Source organism: Chelon labrosus (genome assembly GCF_963514085.1).
Source record: "Chelon labrosus genome assembly, chromosome: 9".
Lineage (NCBI taxonomy): Eukaryota > Metazoa > Chordata > Actinopteri > Mugiliformes > Mugilidae > Chelon > Chelon labrosus.
The window spans coordinates 19,384,218-19,397,742 of NC_140359.1; the positions used below are offsets into that span (position 1 = coordinate 19,384,218).

General features: G+C 44.0%; 1 protein-coding gene across 2 annotated transcripts in view; it reads left to right on the forward strand.

Moving 5' to 3' along the window:
- aopep (aminopeptidase O (putative)) overlaps positions 1–13,525 on the forward strand; it is a 70,817-nt gene that overhangs the window by 28,678 nt on the left and 28,614 nt on the right. Inside the window, exons 11-13 of one of the 2 annotated variants that reach the window (XM_084551206.1) lie at positions 2,822–2,882; positions 7,541–7,603; positions 8,900–8,986. In XM_084551206.1, coding sequence (XP_084407332.1) covers positions 2,822–2,882; positions 7,541–7,603; positions 8,900–8,986 — 211 coding nt within the window. Of the gene's footprint in view, positions 1–2,821; positions 2,883–7,540; positions 7,604–8,899; positions 8,987–13,525 lie in introns of those variants that run through there. The other variant, XR_014699228.1, reaches the window with a different exon arrangement.

Consider the following 13,525-nt stretch of genomic DNA (forward strand, 5'->3'; position numbering starts at 1 on the left):
TGTTTTGGAGGCACAAGGGAGACCGACACAATATTAGGAAGGTCATAATGTTTTGCCTGATTAGTGTAGCTTTGATATCAAACACATGAGCATGTGATGATTTGACCGCTAACTAATCTGGTCCTGCTGTGGAAACATGGCCAACAAAAGCTCCCCACACCAATCCTATTAAGTGAACAGTCTCATCCACTCTCATATTAATTGAAGTGTAAAAGGATAACTGCTCCTCCTGCTCTCCTCCTCTCCAATTTTCTCCATCCCTCTCTGCACTCGCTTAATCATTCAGTTCTCTATTCCTCCTGATTGCCTCATTAACCTCTTGTTTTGCTCTGTCCTTCTTTTTTTCCCTCCCTTGTCTGTATTTTACAGCCACTCGCAGCCCTTCCTTTCCTACGCCTCGCTTCCCTAATACCCGTTTGTCTGCTCCGAGCGTCTTCATTTTGCCTTTGCCGTCATGTGGAGTGTGCTGCTGGACTAGCAGAGATTGATTGAATTAAACAGAGGGAGTTGGGCACAGTCAATATTTGGATGTGATGCCTCTTTCGGTAAACAGCCCACTGGAAGTGTAGGGTTTAGGATTAGAATAGACACTCACCGCTGAGGGGCATGGACAGTCTTCTCATGGGATCATATATCTAAATGATCCAGTCGCAATAATTGGAAGATTAAAAGAATAGAAGTATAAAGATTATAAACACACATGCTAAATTTTAATTTACTGGTTTCCTTTAATAAGAAGCCACTGTTTTCGAGGCATCACAGGCAGTCAGATGATTAAGTGGTAAAATGAAAGGAAGTTTCCATTAGGTTCAGGAAAAAACTGGTAGATACATGTCTCACCTGCTCTCGTGAGACGTGAAGCTTATTCCTCTCCAGTCCTATTATTAAACAGTGTTTGATTAGTCACATGTTGTATTAACAGTATTAACCTTTTGTTTGCCACACAAGAGAAGTATACTGACATTAAGATGTTTAGTCTATGGCTGAACTCCTCATTTCCTTCCAAACAGATCGGTGCTTTATTGGGAGCATTACATCTTCTAGTACACTCTAGAGCTTTTTGTGGACTTGGCAAAGATATACAGCGATCAGGCATAACATTGTGACCACCTTCCTAATATCGTGTAGGTCTCCAAAACAGTTGTGACTCATCGGAGAATGGATATGGGCCTTCTGAGGGTGTGTGGCAACAGAATGTTGTTAGGTCTTTGGGTCTTATGGGATGAGGGCAGCGGCCTCTGTGGATCATCCCACAGATGCTTAATAAGTTTGGAATCTAGTGAATTTGGAGGCCAGGTCAACACCTTGTGCTGTCTTTTGTGTTTTTCTGAGTTGTTCCTAAATCGTTTTTGTGTGTGTGCCTGTGTCAGGCTGCATCCTGCTGGGGATGGCTGTTGCCATCAAGGAGTGGCATTGCTATGGGGTGGGGGTGCCTGGTCTGGTCTAGGTGGGCGGTACATGTCTAAGTAACATCCACATGAATGTCAGGTTCAAAAGCTTCCCAGCAGAACATTGTATTGTCACAAGATGGTCAATGTTATTCGCTTCTCCTGTCAGTAGTCTTAATGTTGTGGCTGATCTTTGTACACCAAATGAAATATTGGAGCGGTATACTGTTAGTGTGTGGAAGCAACGAGTAAATCCTTGATTTTGCAACAAAAAGTCAGCTTCTCTGCACTGTCTCAGCTCCACTAGCTGTGGAGTAGCTGAGTGTTTGCAGTCTGCAGGTCCTCACAAGAGTTATGAGCATGTTAGTGTACTAACATTAGGCTTCAGCTCAGTGCGCTTGACTTATGTTGTACATGCACACTGAGTCTGACAAGGTGAGTCTAACATGTGCTTAAATAAACACTGTAAAGAGGTTAAACCCTTTGCGGCCACAGATTTCAGAAGATTCCTGGAATTTACTGAGCAGCACAGTCAATGGAAACAAAGCTTTTTACATAATGTGATTGGAACGCCTGTCATCTGCCAATGAAAACTGGAGAAATCTCCAGTATTGGATATCTTTTCAGATGATTATTGATAATTACAGTGCCCCAGCTTTTCTGTGTACACCAAAACACAAGTAATCGACATAATATTTTGTTAATGGTTTGGCGTACAAAATGTTTAAGCAGTGTAAAAATGAACAAAAGAAAAAAAGATACAAAGAGTATCATTTGAGTGGAACAGATGGTGGGAATCACTAATTGAGCTTAGGTTAGAAGAGCGTAACCCGGAGAAAATGGGTACACACAAAAAAAAAGTAGATTACAGTGTTTCATTACAAAATAACCACTAATGAACTGAACGTGACAGCACACAGAAATAGTGTGGAATTTTCCTTGAAGAGTCAGTCAGTAGGTCGAAGGGTACACCGTGTAGTTACTCTGTGACTGTGTGTCCTTTGTGAGAATGCTCAGTGTATACTTAACTTTGCATACAGGCTGCGGGCGGCTTGTGGAATGTTTGTTTGCATCCACATTTGTCTTTGCAGGTCAAGTTCTGTCACCGCGCGGCCTCTTGCGCATTGTATATGACCATTTTCACGTGCAAACCATCTGCCCGGGCCACTCCTCAGCCGCACACACACATATTTGCTTTCTGCAGATGCATACGTCTAAATCCATTTCATTGTCTGTACATGCCTGTTTGCTTGTCCTTCTATAGGAAAGTGGGTGTACCCTTCTTTTTGTTTAAGGTGTTGGCCTAAACCTCAAGTCTGCCATGACCCTAACAATATTTTCCCAGAACCGTGTTTTCATAGGGTGTCTTGGGCAATAACAGTCATTGCTGTAATAATAGAAATAATACTAACAACTGTGCCATTGTGTTCCAGAAACGGCCTCACCCTCGGTGCTATTTATGCTGAGTGGCTCGATCGACCGGGGATTCCAGAGGTATGAGGGACTCTTTCAATATTTTTCTTTTAAAATGCATCAACGTCTAGAATTTTAAAATGTTGCTTTAGTGTTTAGCAATGTCCTGGTGAAGACTTAGATTACAGTGTAAATATGGCTTTTTATTTACACGTATTTAATATGTGTTTTCATAAAAGTTAGAAAAATTAACTAGTTAAATACCCAGTACAGCTTACATAAAAACCTTACTGTACTGGATAAAGTAAATCACGGCTTCATATTCGCAATTGTACACAGTAGTGCAATCATTAAGTACCACTGATTTGGGATTGTTCATGAGTTTGTGCTTAGAGTCTTGGACTAGCAGGACTATGCGCCTGAGCTTGTCTTTCACAGGCACCAGTTCTGTACCTATAATTTAAGTAACTACCTTGTGTTCTGGCCCCTGTTTGTTTCTTACTTTGGAAAATGATTTGAAATCTACATGCCAAGACCGCTATCTTGATTAACCTGTACATACTGTTCTAATTGAATGCCTTCACACTATGGTCTGGGTTAATTTTGACCCAGAATTCCCTCGTAGTAAGTGTCTATACCAAATTTTAAACTACAGATCCATTTAGAATATCTAAATAGCCTATGTCTCATTAATAAATGTATGATTAATCCTTAATAAATGTTTCAGAGAGCAGGGAGAGTGTATTTTTTTAAGTTTTACAACATTCGTTTTTGGAGAAAAACATCTACTATTTCACATTATCGTGTCCAATTTTACATAAGACATGAAAACATAAAAGCCATAATGATTTAAATATATTTGATTGAGTTTGAAAATGGCATGAGCATCGTGGATCTGTTGGAATTTTATAATATAACCACGTTCAATCACTGCAACCATTAATATTCAATCAAAATGGTTTTGAGATGGTTTAATCAAAAAGACTTCAGCGTGGTTTAACATCTTGTTTTGGGATCCAGGTCCTTGTTGGCTTGTAGTTCCACAAACAGGAACTGTTATTGGTAGAAGCGTCCATCCTTTGGCTACGAAGCCCCATACAAAACTAACTGTATGTTCCAACACCTTTCTATCAGAACCAAATTTAAGTTTTTCAGTAATTTGAGCTACAGTAGCTCAGTCTGGGCTCGGATCGGGCTACGAAAATGCATCAGCGACCCTTGGCCACCATTGACCCGGTCGCCGATTCGCTGCTTTTCCTTCCTTTGGCCCACTTTTGACAGTTACTGACCACAGCCGGACCGGGAACACCCCTGACCCAATCGTCTGGCCACCACAGCCCTCCTCAAAGTCACTCAAATCCTTCCACTTATCCGTTTTTCTCCCCACCTTTCCTGTCACATCAACTTTGAAGACAAAACATCCACTTATATCCACAATATATATCCCACCAGTGTTATTGACTGTGGGTGATCATAATGTTGTGGCTGATCGATGCGTTCGTCTCGGTGTTGAGCAGCCGCAAATAGATGTGTAATGACTCTTTCATAATGAAGATGACATCTCATATTAGAAGTAAATAGCTGTCTGTATATAAATACTACAGCTTAAATGGTGTGTGACTTTAAAACAGCTCGTATACCGCCTCACTTCCCCATCACTCCCACTGACTGTATCTGTAGCCAAGAGCACTTTTTAAACTCAGGTTTTAAGCTTTTTAGCGTTTTAATGTAACAGATTTATCTTGCACACCTTTTTTTTTTTTTTTAGTACAGTTTTGCTATTTGTAGTTTTTATATTTATTTTATTTATTTTGTAGTGTTAGTAAGGGAGACTTGCAAAGTAAGGATTTCATTGTATGGCCTAGACTGCTGTTTTTACTTTGCATATGACAATAAACAGCTTGAGCCTTGAATGTTAGCTAGCAGGCCTTTTATGCACGCACCACTTGATTGTTCTTGAAAAGTTGAAGTATGTTACCAGGAAAAATGAGACGGCTTGATTTTTCATAACAGACGTTGCTAGTTCTCAAAAGAGCTCATTGTTTCCCTTCATTTCGTCATCGTGTTGTTGGATCGCTGTCATTGTCTGTATTACCACACTTTCGCCGAGCCTTGACAAGGTGAGCACCGCTGCTCTGCCTCTGCCCTCTAATAGAGATCATAGATACTCGGATTGCGAGGCGGCAAACACGCTCACGCAATCAATCCACTTTAACAGCTTCTTCAATTCTCCCATCTCCATGGTAACTGATCTTAATTACCGCTGTGTGTACGTGCATTTTTGTGTGTGTGTGTGTGTGTGTGTGTGTCTGTGCTCGAGTTGCTATCTGGGAACCTTCACCTTCTAGATTATCTGATGATGTAACCGGAGCCTTTCAGGGGCCTCTCAGGGTGGGAAGGACGGCGTGGAGGGACTGCTCCGCTGTTTTCTCACACCTGATTGGGCGACGGGCTGAGTGTTCTTGCAAATGCTCTTTTTCTGTGTTTGATGTGCCAGTCAGTGGCTAATAAGATCAGCCAGATCGATTGAAACCTTTTACAAATGTGAGTGCTTGTGCGTTATGTACACTAGACACACAAACACGTTTTTAAAAATCTCTCTGCCTCCGATCCATCGCTCCATGATTGGAGAGAGACAGGAAATGGTTTTGGTCTAATAATAAACAATGACATTCACCAGTCACCAGAGTAAGAGATGTGGAATGAGAAGGCCAGGGCCTATTTTAGACCTCAGTTTAGATGAGTAAGCACTCCCTTTGGGATGTTGGACCCAGGCTGAGGTACTTTGGTTAAATACAGGCTACTTTTGATACACCAGAGACCCCCGGCCTGATACCTTCTCCTCCTGTAACATTAATATTTTATACTTGTGCTTTTTGGGCCTGGGTTATTAATATAAGCCAATTATCACAGACTAATGTAGGTGCTGCTGCTGCTCTATATAAGCAGGTTAATGCTTACCGTTTTTCCCGGCAGAAATTGGATATGTATTTGCCTCACATGACAGGGTATCCTTTTTAAAAAAAAAAAAAAAATTAAATAAAAAAATGCTAAATTGGCTGATGTGACAGAACAGGCTGCCAGTTTCTGTAACTCAGAGCTTTCTCTGTTAAAAGCTGACTGTCAAACCTCGGTACATTTTGAAAATGGCAACTCAGAGCTGCGAGCGGGAGCAGAGAAAGGGAAAATGCTGCAAAATCCAAGAGCCGTCACCAAATTATTATTACTGAAACAAATATTGCGCACATAACCCCTGCTCGCAGTTGGACAGTCCTGCGTCCAATCAGAGCAATGAATCACGTGATACATGCTGAGCCTTTTAACTGTCTGTCCTTTTAGGGTTATTTTTCTGTCAATAGAGGAATCTAAACGTCTGCCCATCACCTCATACATCCAAACTATTAGATCAGCCCTGCAGATCTTCGACGACAATTTCCCCCACTAACATTCTGTGGCCGGGCCGGTTTCCAGGCTAATTCGTACCAAAACAACTCATAACATATAATTCAAGTAAAAACACCAGGCTCACGGCTACAGTCTCCGGAGCATGCGGGGACAAAAAAAAAAACACGCAAAATACTACTTATGGTCCGTTTTATTTGCTTCTCTAGTCCTCCGTCTAATATTGACACACTACAGAAACGCTACACAGATGAAGGCGCAGGACGAGAGAGTTGGAGGCAGACAAAGGCCTTGCTATTCGGAGAACATTTGTGGAGATCTAGGCATCAAAAGAGCTATGTGTGGTATCCTGTTACACAATGCCAATTTACTGCTTCAACACTCACTACATTCTATACTGCCCACTCCAACACCTCCCTCCCTCCCTCCCGCTCTCTCTTTGAGCCTCTCTGTGTGTCTGCCTCTCTCTCTCTGTCGCTGGCTTCTGCACACACCTTCATGCTATTTCTGCTGGAGCACTTTTGTATAATCCACACAGAGAAGTGCTCAGGCATGCAGTCATAGTATTGAACTTTGTGTGTGGCTATGGTAACGCTAATAGCAGAGACGCCGTGTGTGCGTGGGAACGTCTGTGGAGTGTGTGTGCCACGGACTGAGGCTGAATATGATGTGCTGCTGCTGCTGCATGTAGCCTGTTTGTGTGTGTGTGTGTGTGTGTGTGTGAGCGTTGTGACATTATAAACACCTCGCTTCCATGCGCTCCATGTCTGTCTCCTTCATTTCTCCACCTCACACACACACGCACAAACACACACCACCATCACCGCTCTGTTGCGTGCTTCACATCACTTGAGCAGCGGCTCTGCTGAAAGCTTTAATAAGGTGAGAGAGTAAGTGCTGTGTGTTTGTGCCTGCTAGCTTCTCTCTGTGCGTAGGTGTGTGTTTGCATGAATGGTTTCTACATGCGTGTGTGTGTGTGTGAGTGAGTGTAATGCATGTCCATCCTGCTGTTGATTGTAAATCAGGTGATTTTGTTCCGTCCTCCTCCTCCTCCTTTCCTTCCCACCCCTTTTTTTCCCCCTCTCTTCTCCTCCACTTTCCTCCTTTCTCTCATCCTCCGGAGTCAAGTCGCGAGTTTCCGTCAGAGGAACAAGTGATAGCGCTCCCACCTTCCTCCCTCTCCTCCCACCTCCTCCCTCCCCTTCCTGCTCTCTCTCTCTCTTTCTCTCTCTCCCTCTCTCTCTCTCTCACTCTGCCTCTGCCTCTGCAAAGCATTCCACTCTGTCCTGATCACTTGCCCCCGGCTCACTGCTTTTCCCTTCTCCTCTGTCGTTCAGTGGCTGTATGAACGGAGCGCCGCGTGGTCACAGGCAAGGCTGGTGGAAGAAGTCAAAGCAGAGGTAGGCACTCTCTCTCTCTCTCTCTCCTTCTCTCTCTCCCCCCTCCTCTTCTCCCTTTTCCCGTCTCTTCTTCTCATCTTCTTCTCGGGGAGTGGCAGACAGACTCAGGGGCAGCTCTCAGATTTAAAAATATTTCACCTTGGCCTGCTTGACGCGATTGTCATCTCATTCCCATCAGTTTCCTTCTCCAAGTTATTTTGCCACTGCTCCTCTGCGCCGCTTCCTTTCTGTGTTGTTTTTCTTTCTCGGTGTTTGATACCATCTCTCTTATCTCTGCCTCTCTTGCACTCCCTTTACCTTCTCTCTCTCTCTCTCTCTCTCTCTCTGTTTTCTTCTCCTTTGCTCCCTCTTTCAGTCTCTCTCCCTCTGTCTGTCTCAGAGTGAAGTGTGGCACACAGCGCTGTGCATCTGTTGCGTGTCATTCTGTTTCCCATGAAGCTCTCATGTCGCTCTGAATCCATTTGCCTCAATTTTACAATTCTCCCATTAATCTGCCCGTTGAAATCATTCTTAATCCGATCCGAATTTGCACTTTAAGCACCTTTAAAAACAGAATACTTGAGTGACTCCGCTTGAAAAATGACTCATCCACTTTAAGCTCTGTGTGGAAGCCTCACTTTTTCAACCTGTCTCGCAACAGCCTGTTTTATTTCGTAAGTCCATGCAGAGGAAAGGAATCACTGGCCTTGATTGGCTGCTTAATGGAAATCTATGGCGTGGGGAGTTGCTGCACTCCAGGCTCTGTTACAGGAACATGCCTTCATTACTCTTTTTGTCTGAGCTGGCTGTTTGTGTTGGTTATGTGTGGAGCACCAGTGAGCTCTGAATAGTTGGAATTAATGGGAGGCTGTAAGAGAGCAGGCTGTTGTGCATTTGTGTGTCTCTCTGTACTTTACACTCTGTCAAGCGTTGCATGCTAATGGCTCGTTCAGAATATTTTCATTTATATCCCCCCGAGACAGAAAGTCTGTTTACATTCACTTTTTTTTTTTTTGCAGTTAGATGTGACCACTTTTGTCTTTTTGTTCAGGCCCTTCTCTCTCTCTCTCTCTCTCTCTCTCTCTCTCTCTCTCTCTCTCTCTCTCTCTCTCTCTCTCTCTCTCTCTCTCTCTCTCTCTCTCTCTCTCTCTCTCTCTCTCTCTCTCTCTCTCTCTGCTGCGGTCACACCTTTTTTTTCCCCTGATTCTCCTTCACGCTGTCTTACCTCTTACTCAAATCCTGATACTTTGTTGTCTCCTCCTGTCTCTCCTTTCTTTCCCGCCTTCACTCCCCCCCCTCCAATCCTCCCTCCTGCAGGTTGTAAAATGGATTCTCCTCAGTCAGAGTCATCAGGGGAAGGGCAGAAAGCGGAAGAGAATAGAACCCAAGGTGAACTACAAAGAGGTAGGAGGCACTCTGCTCTATTAAGACCTCTGTCTACCTTCTTAACTCTTCCTCTTTGGGAAGCCTCCTTCATCCTGTCTGGATTTTTTTTATTTTTTTTGTCTCTCTCTTGTAAAGGAGCTTAGCTCTTTTTGCTTGTCTGTCAACACAATTATCCCCAATTCTGTTTATGTGTTGTGTCTGCGGCAACAGACTACCCTGTACTTGTTTAAGTCTGTGTTTATACGGTGTCCTCTTCCCACATATTTAACCTTTTAAGAGCTTGTATACATCACAAACTGTGCGCATGTGCGTGTGTGTGTGGTCAAGATCAATGTGACGTGTGTGTGTGTGTGTAGGGGTTGGATTGTCTGGGAGTATCTGGCCTCCAAACCAACTTCCTACTTTTCCCCTACTCCATGCCAGTTTTCACAGTTTACAACCAAATAGAATAGTTAAAAAAAAAAAAAGAGGGAAAGCCATAAAAACAATCCAAAAAAGCTGGTTCTGAATGTGTGTGTAGTGTTAATTAGGGCTCTCCGGAGACGGCTAATCCCCTCCACCCACTAATTGACACACGCACTTGCACACGCCTGCATCATTAATGAACGCACACTGATCTATAAGCCCACAGAGGGCCAGGAGTCATTAGTGAGAGTGGGGCGGCTTTTATATATCACTGGCAATATGTTCAGATATTGTAGACCGTAGGAAACATTTGCAAAGCCACACGTTTTTTTTTTTCTTTTTGTACAATACATTTCATGTCATGAATAAGTTAGGTGAGTGCCTCTGGGTGTTTGTGAATAAAATGTTGGGAGGGAGAAGTAAGACACTCACTCATTGCCAAGAATATTGAATATATATCCGCTGACTTTTGAGGGCTTTAAATTTCCTCTAAGACACTTTGCGCTTTCGACAGATTTAATGAAAACTTTATTCACAAGCAAGGATGTATACGTATTTTCACCACTCACGTGACTTCTCTGGATTAGATTACCTCCAATTCCTGTGTTGTAATTCGGAGAACACGGCGACTGGAATGCCAGCGCAGCCCCCTTCAACCACCTGATACCTACCGTCTGGCATATTTACAACACTCGCACACAAACGCACTTACTTCTAAGGGGCAGCAAAAGGGCCTCTTCCTGTTGGGGGAAGAGAGTGCTGAAATCAGCCTCATGAAAGAATAGCCAATTACTGTCCACTTGGCCATACACAATAGTGAGAAAGAGGAGGGAGGGACGAGTGGACGGATGGATGGAGCGAGGGAGCAGGGGGATATGGGGCGGGGGTGTGGGAGGTCAGCGTTTGAAGTTACACCATAAAAGCCATCCTGAAAGGAAACACGGAGTGATCCCTCCTCCCCCGTCATCCACTCCTCTCCCCTCTCTCCCCTGTGGCCCGGCCCTCTCCTCTCTCCTCTCCTGCGTCTCCCTCCCCTCTCCCTTTGTTTCTATGAACAGAGAGTGCCCCGTGGACGGACCAGGTGTATTTTATATTACTCCTTCATCTACTTCAAACGCCCGAGCAGCCCAATTTCTCCTCACCCCCGCCCCTCCCTCTCGGCCTACCTCTACTCCCTTTCTCTTCCCTCCGTCCACCAGCCTGTTGCAAGGCTATGAATCACTCACGCAGACCTGATAAGCAAAGGCAGAGAGAGAAACTGGAAGAAGGCGGTGAAAACACAGGAGACAGGAAGGCAGAAGCAGAAGACGTAGTTGAGGTGAATCGGAGATGAAGATGCTGCTGGAGGATGGAACAATTGGAGAGAGTAATAAAAAACACCAGTGCTGAGTGTTTCGTATCCCCTGTGGGTGTCTTTTAGATCAATTTAATTTGAAATGGAAACTTAAAGTGTGTTCAAGCCACAGATGATGAGCTTCAGTGGAAAAAAAAAAAGGAACCAGAAAGCAGATGATACTTGAGGAAAGAGAAGGAATAGATGATGGGATGGGCGATGGAAAGAGAACAGGCCCATGAACAAAACAAAGTGTTTTTTTTTTTTTTTTGTTTTGGAGCTGAAGATTGAAGCAAAAGCGATACCAGTTAGAGGCTGATGATTGTGAAATCCGGTAAGGTAATGAATCTGCTGTGGAAATTTGAGGGAAATGAAGTGCGGAGCGGATGTACGAGGAGGAGAAGGAGAAGCGCACGAGAGATGGAAATATTGTCAGGGCTGGTCAGGTGACGTGAGGGAGAGCGGGAAGAGGTGGAGGAGCTAGGACTTTTTGTGGGCAGGAATTAGGCTGAGCCCGCGCTGCATTTAGCTCTAATGACATCAGGGATGATTAGGGAATACACACACACACACATACACACACACACACATGCACACTCACATTAAACTATAGATGCACGCGGCGGGTAAAAGCCAGACACCCCCCACAGAGCCGCCCAAGATCTGGTCAATTTAATAGAGCTGAAGTTTATTACCAACTTCCCCTCGCCTTTTTTTCTGTGTAACGTTATTGATTCACAAGCGTCCCGGCGTGCACGTCTTTCACCCGCGTGCACGTGTAACTTGTGTGTGTGCACGCGTGCGATGCTCGTGCGCGTGTCCAGTGTGTGCGGAGAGGTCTGTAGGAGGATATTAGTCACGCCCGCGTGGTAATGGGCCTCATTTTGCTCTCATTTTCATCCGCGGTCTCCTTAATGAGGGGGTCCATCTGCCCCTGCTGATCAGAACAGGAAACCCTGTTGGGAGAAAAGACCGTGAATAGCGGGAGATCTTGGCCAACAATCTTTTTTTTTTGGCAATCACAATCTTCTATATGCGAGTAATTGATGCTATATTAAAATGGTCAGTCGGCATCATAATGGTTTAACCTCGGTGCTGCTTCGCTGTAGAGTATTTCCAATAATCTCAGGTTTCATGGAACAACTTGCCTATGGGATGGGTTTAATGACTGGGGTTAGTACTGTAGCAAGGTCAAAATAAAAGCATCGTTTTGTGATCTGGTGATTTAAAGTCAGTGTCTTCAGAGCTGTGCAGCTCTAGTTTAGATCTCTGCTCTGCAATGCATTATGTTTTATGCATTTTAACACGTTGTGGAGCCTTTGGTGCAGACGTGATAAGGTTCTCTGTGTACTGTAGAAAGTGTTTACATTTCTCTTCCCGTGCATAAACAAGTCCGGGAAATGGTTTAATCCTGAATTCTTGTCATTCCATCTGAAATTGTTCCGCACCGCAGTATTTTTAACTTTGAACTGAAACACCTCACTGTGAATGCAAGGGCGCAGCCACGTTGGACCAGACTAATAGGAATTATATTTGAGGACTTTTCGATAAACACTATGACTCACCAGGTATTTTCTATTGTTTGAGACGAAACTTGCGCCCTGATTGTTTCCCTAATGCGCGTAATTATTTGAAGCTTGGTCGTATTAATTGCACGCGCTCCATCTTCGCTTCGACTGCTCGGAGAGATAACGTATCTCGAGGCCGGGTCAGATTTCCGTGTGGACGCAGATGCAGCGGAATAGGTGGACAATGAGTCAGCCTCCATGTCAGTGTCACTCTGTCACCTCATTTGCATCTAGATGGCATATCTGCAGTTTGGCGGACGATGGTGCGAGTTACTGTGAAAACACGTTCCGGCAGGTTTGTGTTTCTGGCGGAGGAAATGTCAACAACAACAGGTTGAGCAGAACATCCTGTTTACACCAGATTGTAAATCTTTTGTGAGTTAAAACTTTTTAGGCAGTTAAAGATAATTCTGCTCAGTTTGCAGGCTTCACATCGGCTGAACTGTTAAAGACATTGCTCAAAGCAGATATTATTGTTAATAGTGAAACAGTCTCACCACAAAAGTTAATTTAATGGCTGTTCTGGCGCTTTCGAGTTTACCCAGCTGTCTTGATGTTTCCATTTTTGCATTCTGATCAAAAGCGCCGGAGCGGCTACTAAATGGACCTGGCGTGCCACAACGATGTAGATGTCAGCTGCTATTTTGGGAGATAATGTAAACGCACAAAGAAATCAGCTGAGCTAGAGTGGTGACTGAAATCTCTTGTGTTGTAATGAGGTGCGACGGTGACGGCTCGACAGGGGAAGTGGTCGTGGTGACTGGAGCCCCCCCCCTGTGGGAGAGTAAACAGTAGGGAGGGTATGATCAAAAAGCCTCTTCAGCTGGGTGGGGTTCGCAGGTGGCGCACATTACTCCGCCATGGTAGGCTCCTGTAAGTGGAGGATGGGGGGAAAAAAAAAACGAGAGCAATGTGGAAATTGTTCCAGTCTGTGTTGTTTGGCACTTTGCTTTGATTATTTTAAATATAGCTTAGGACTGGGAGATTAATTTGTAAGATGGCAAACCCATCCAATCCAAAAACCAGCCTAGACTTAAATATTTGTGTGTGCATGTGTAATAAATTCCATAATCAGAAAGCTTGAGTGGAAAATTGCCAAGCAGCCTTGTCTGTTTTTCTCTTGCAATCTGCAGCACGTCTTCCTCTTTTTGTCTTTGTTTGGAGTTTGACCAGTAGCCATGAAATAAAGCATATCCGTTCAGTAATGGTGTTTTTATGGCATCTATGTTGTTGTTTTCCTCAAAAAGACGT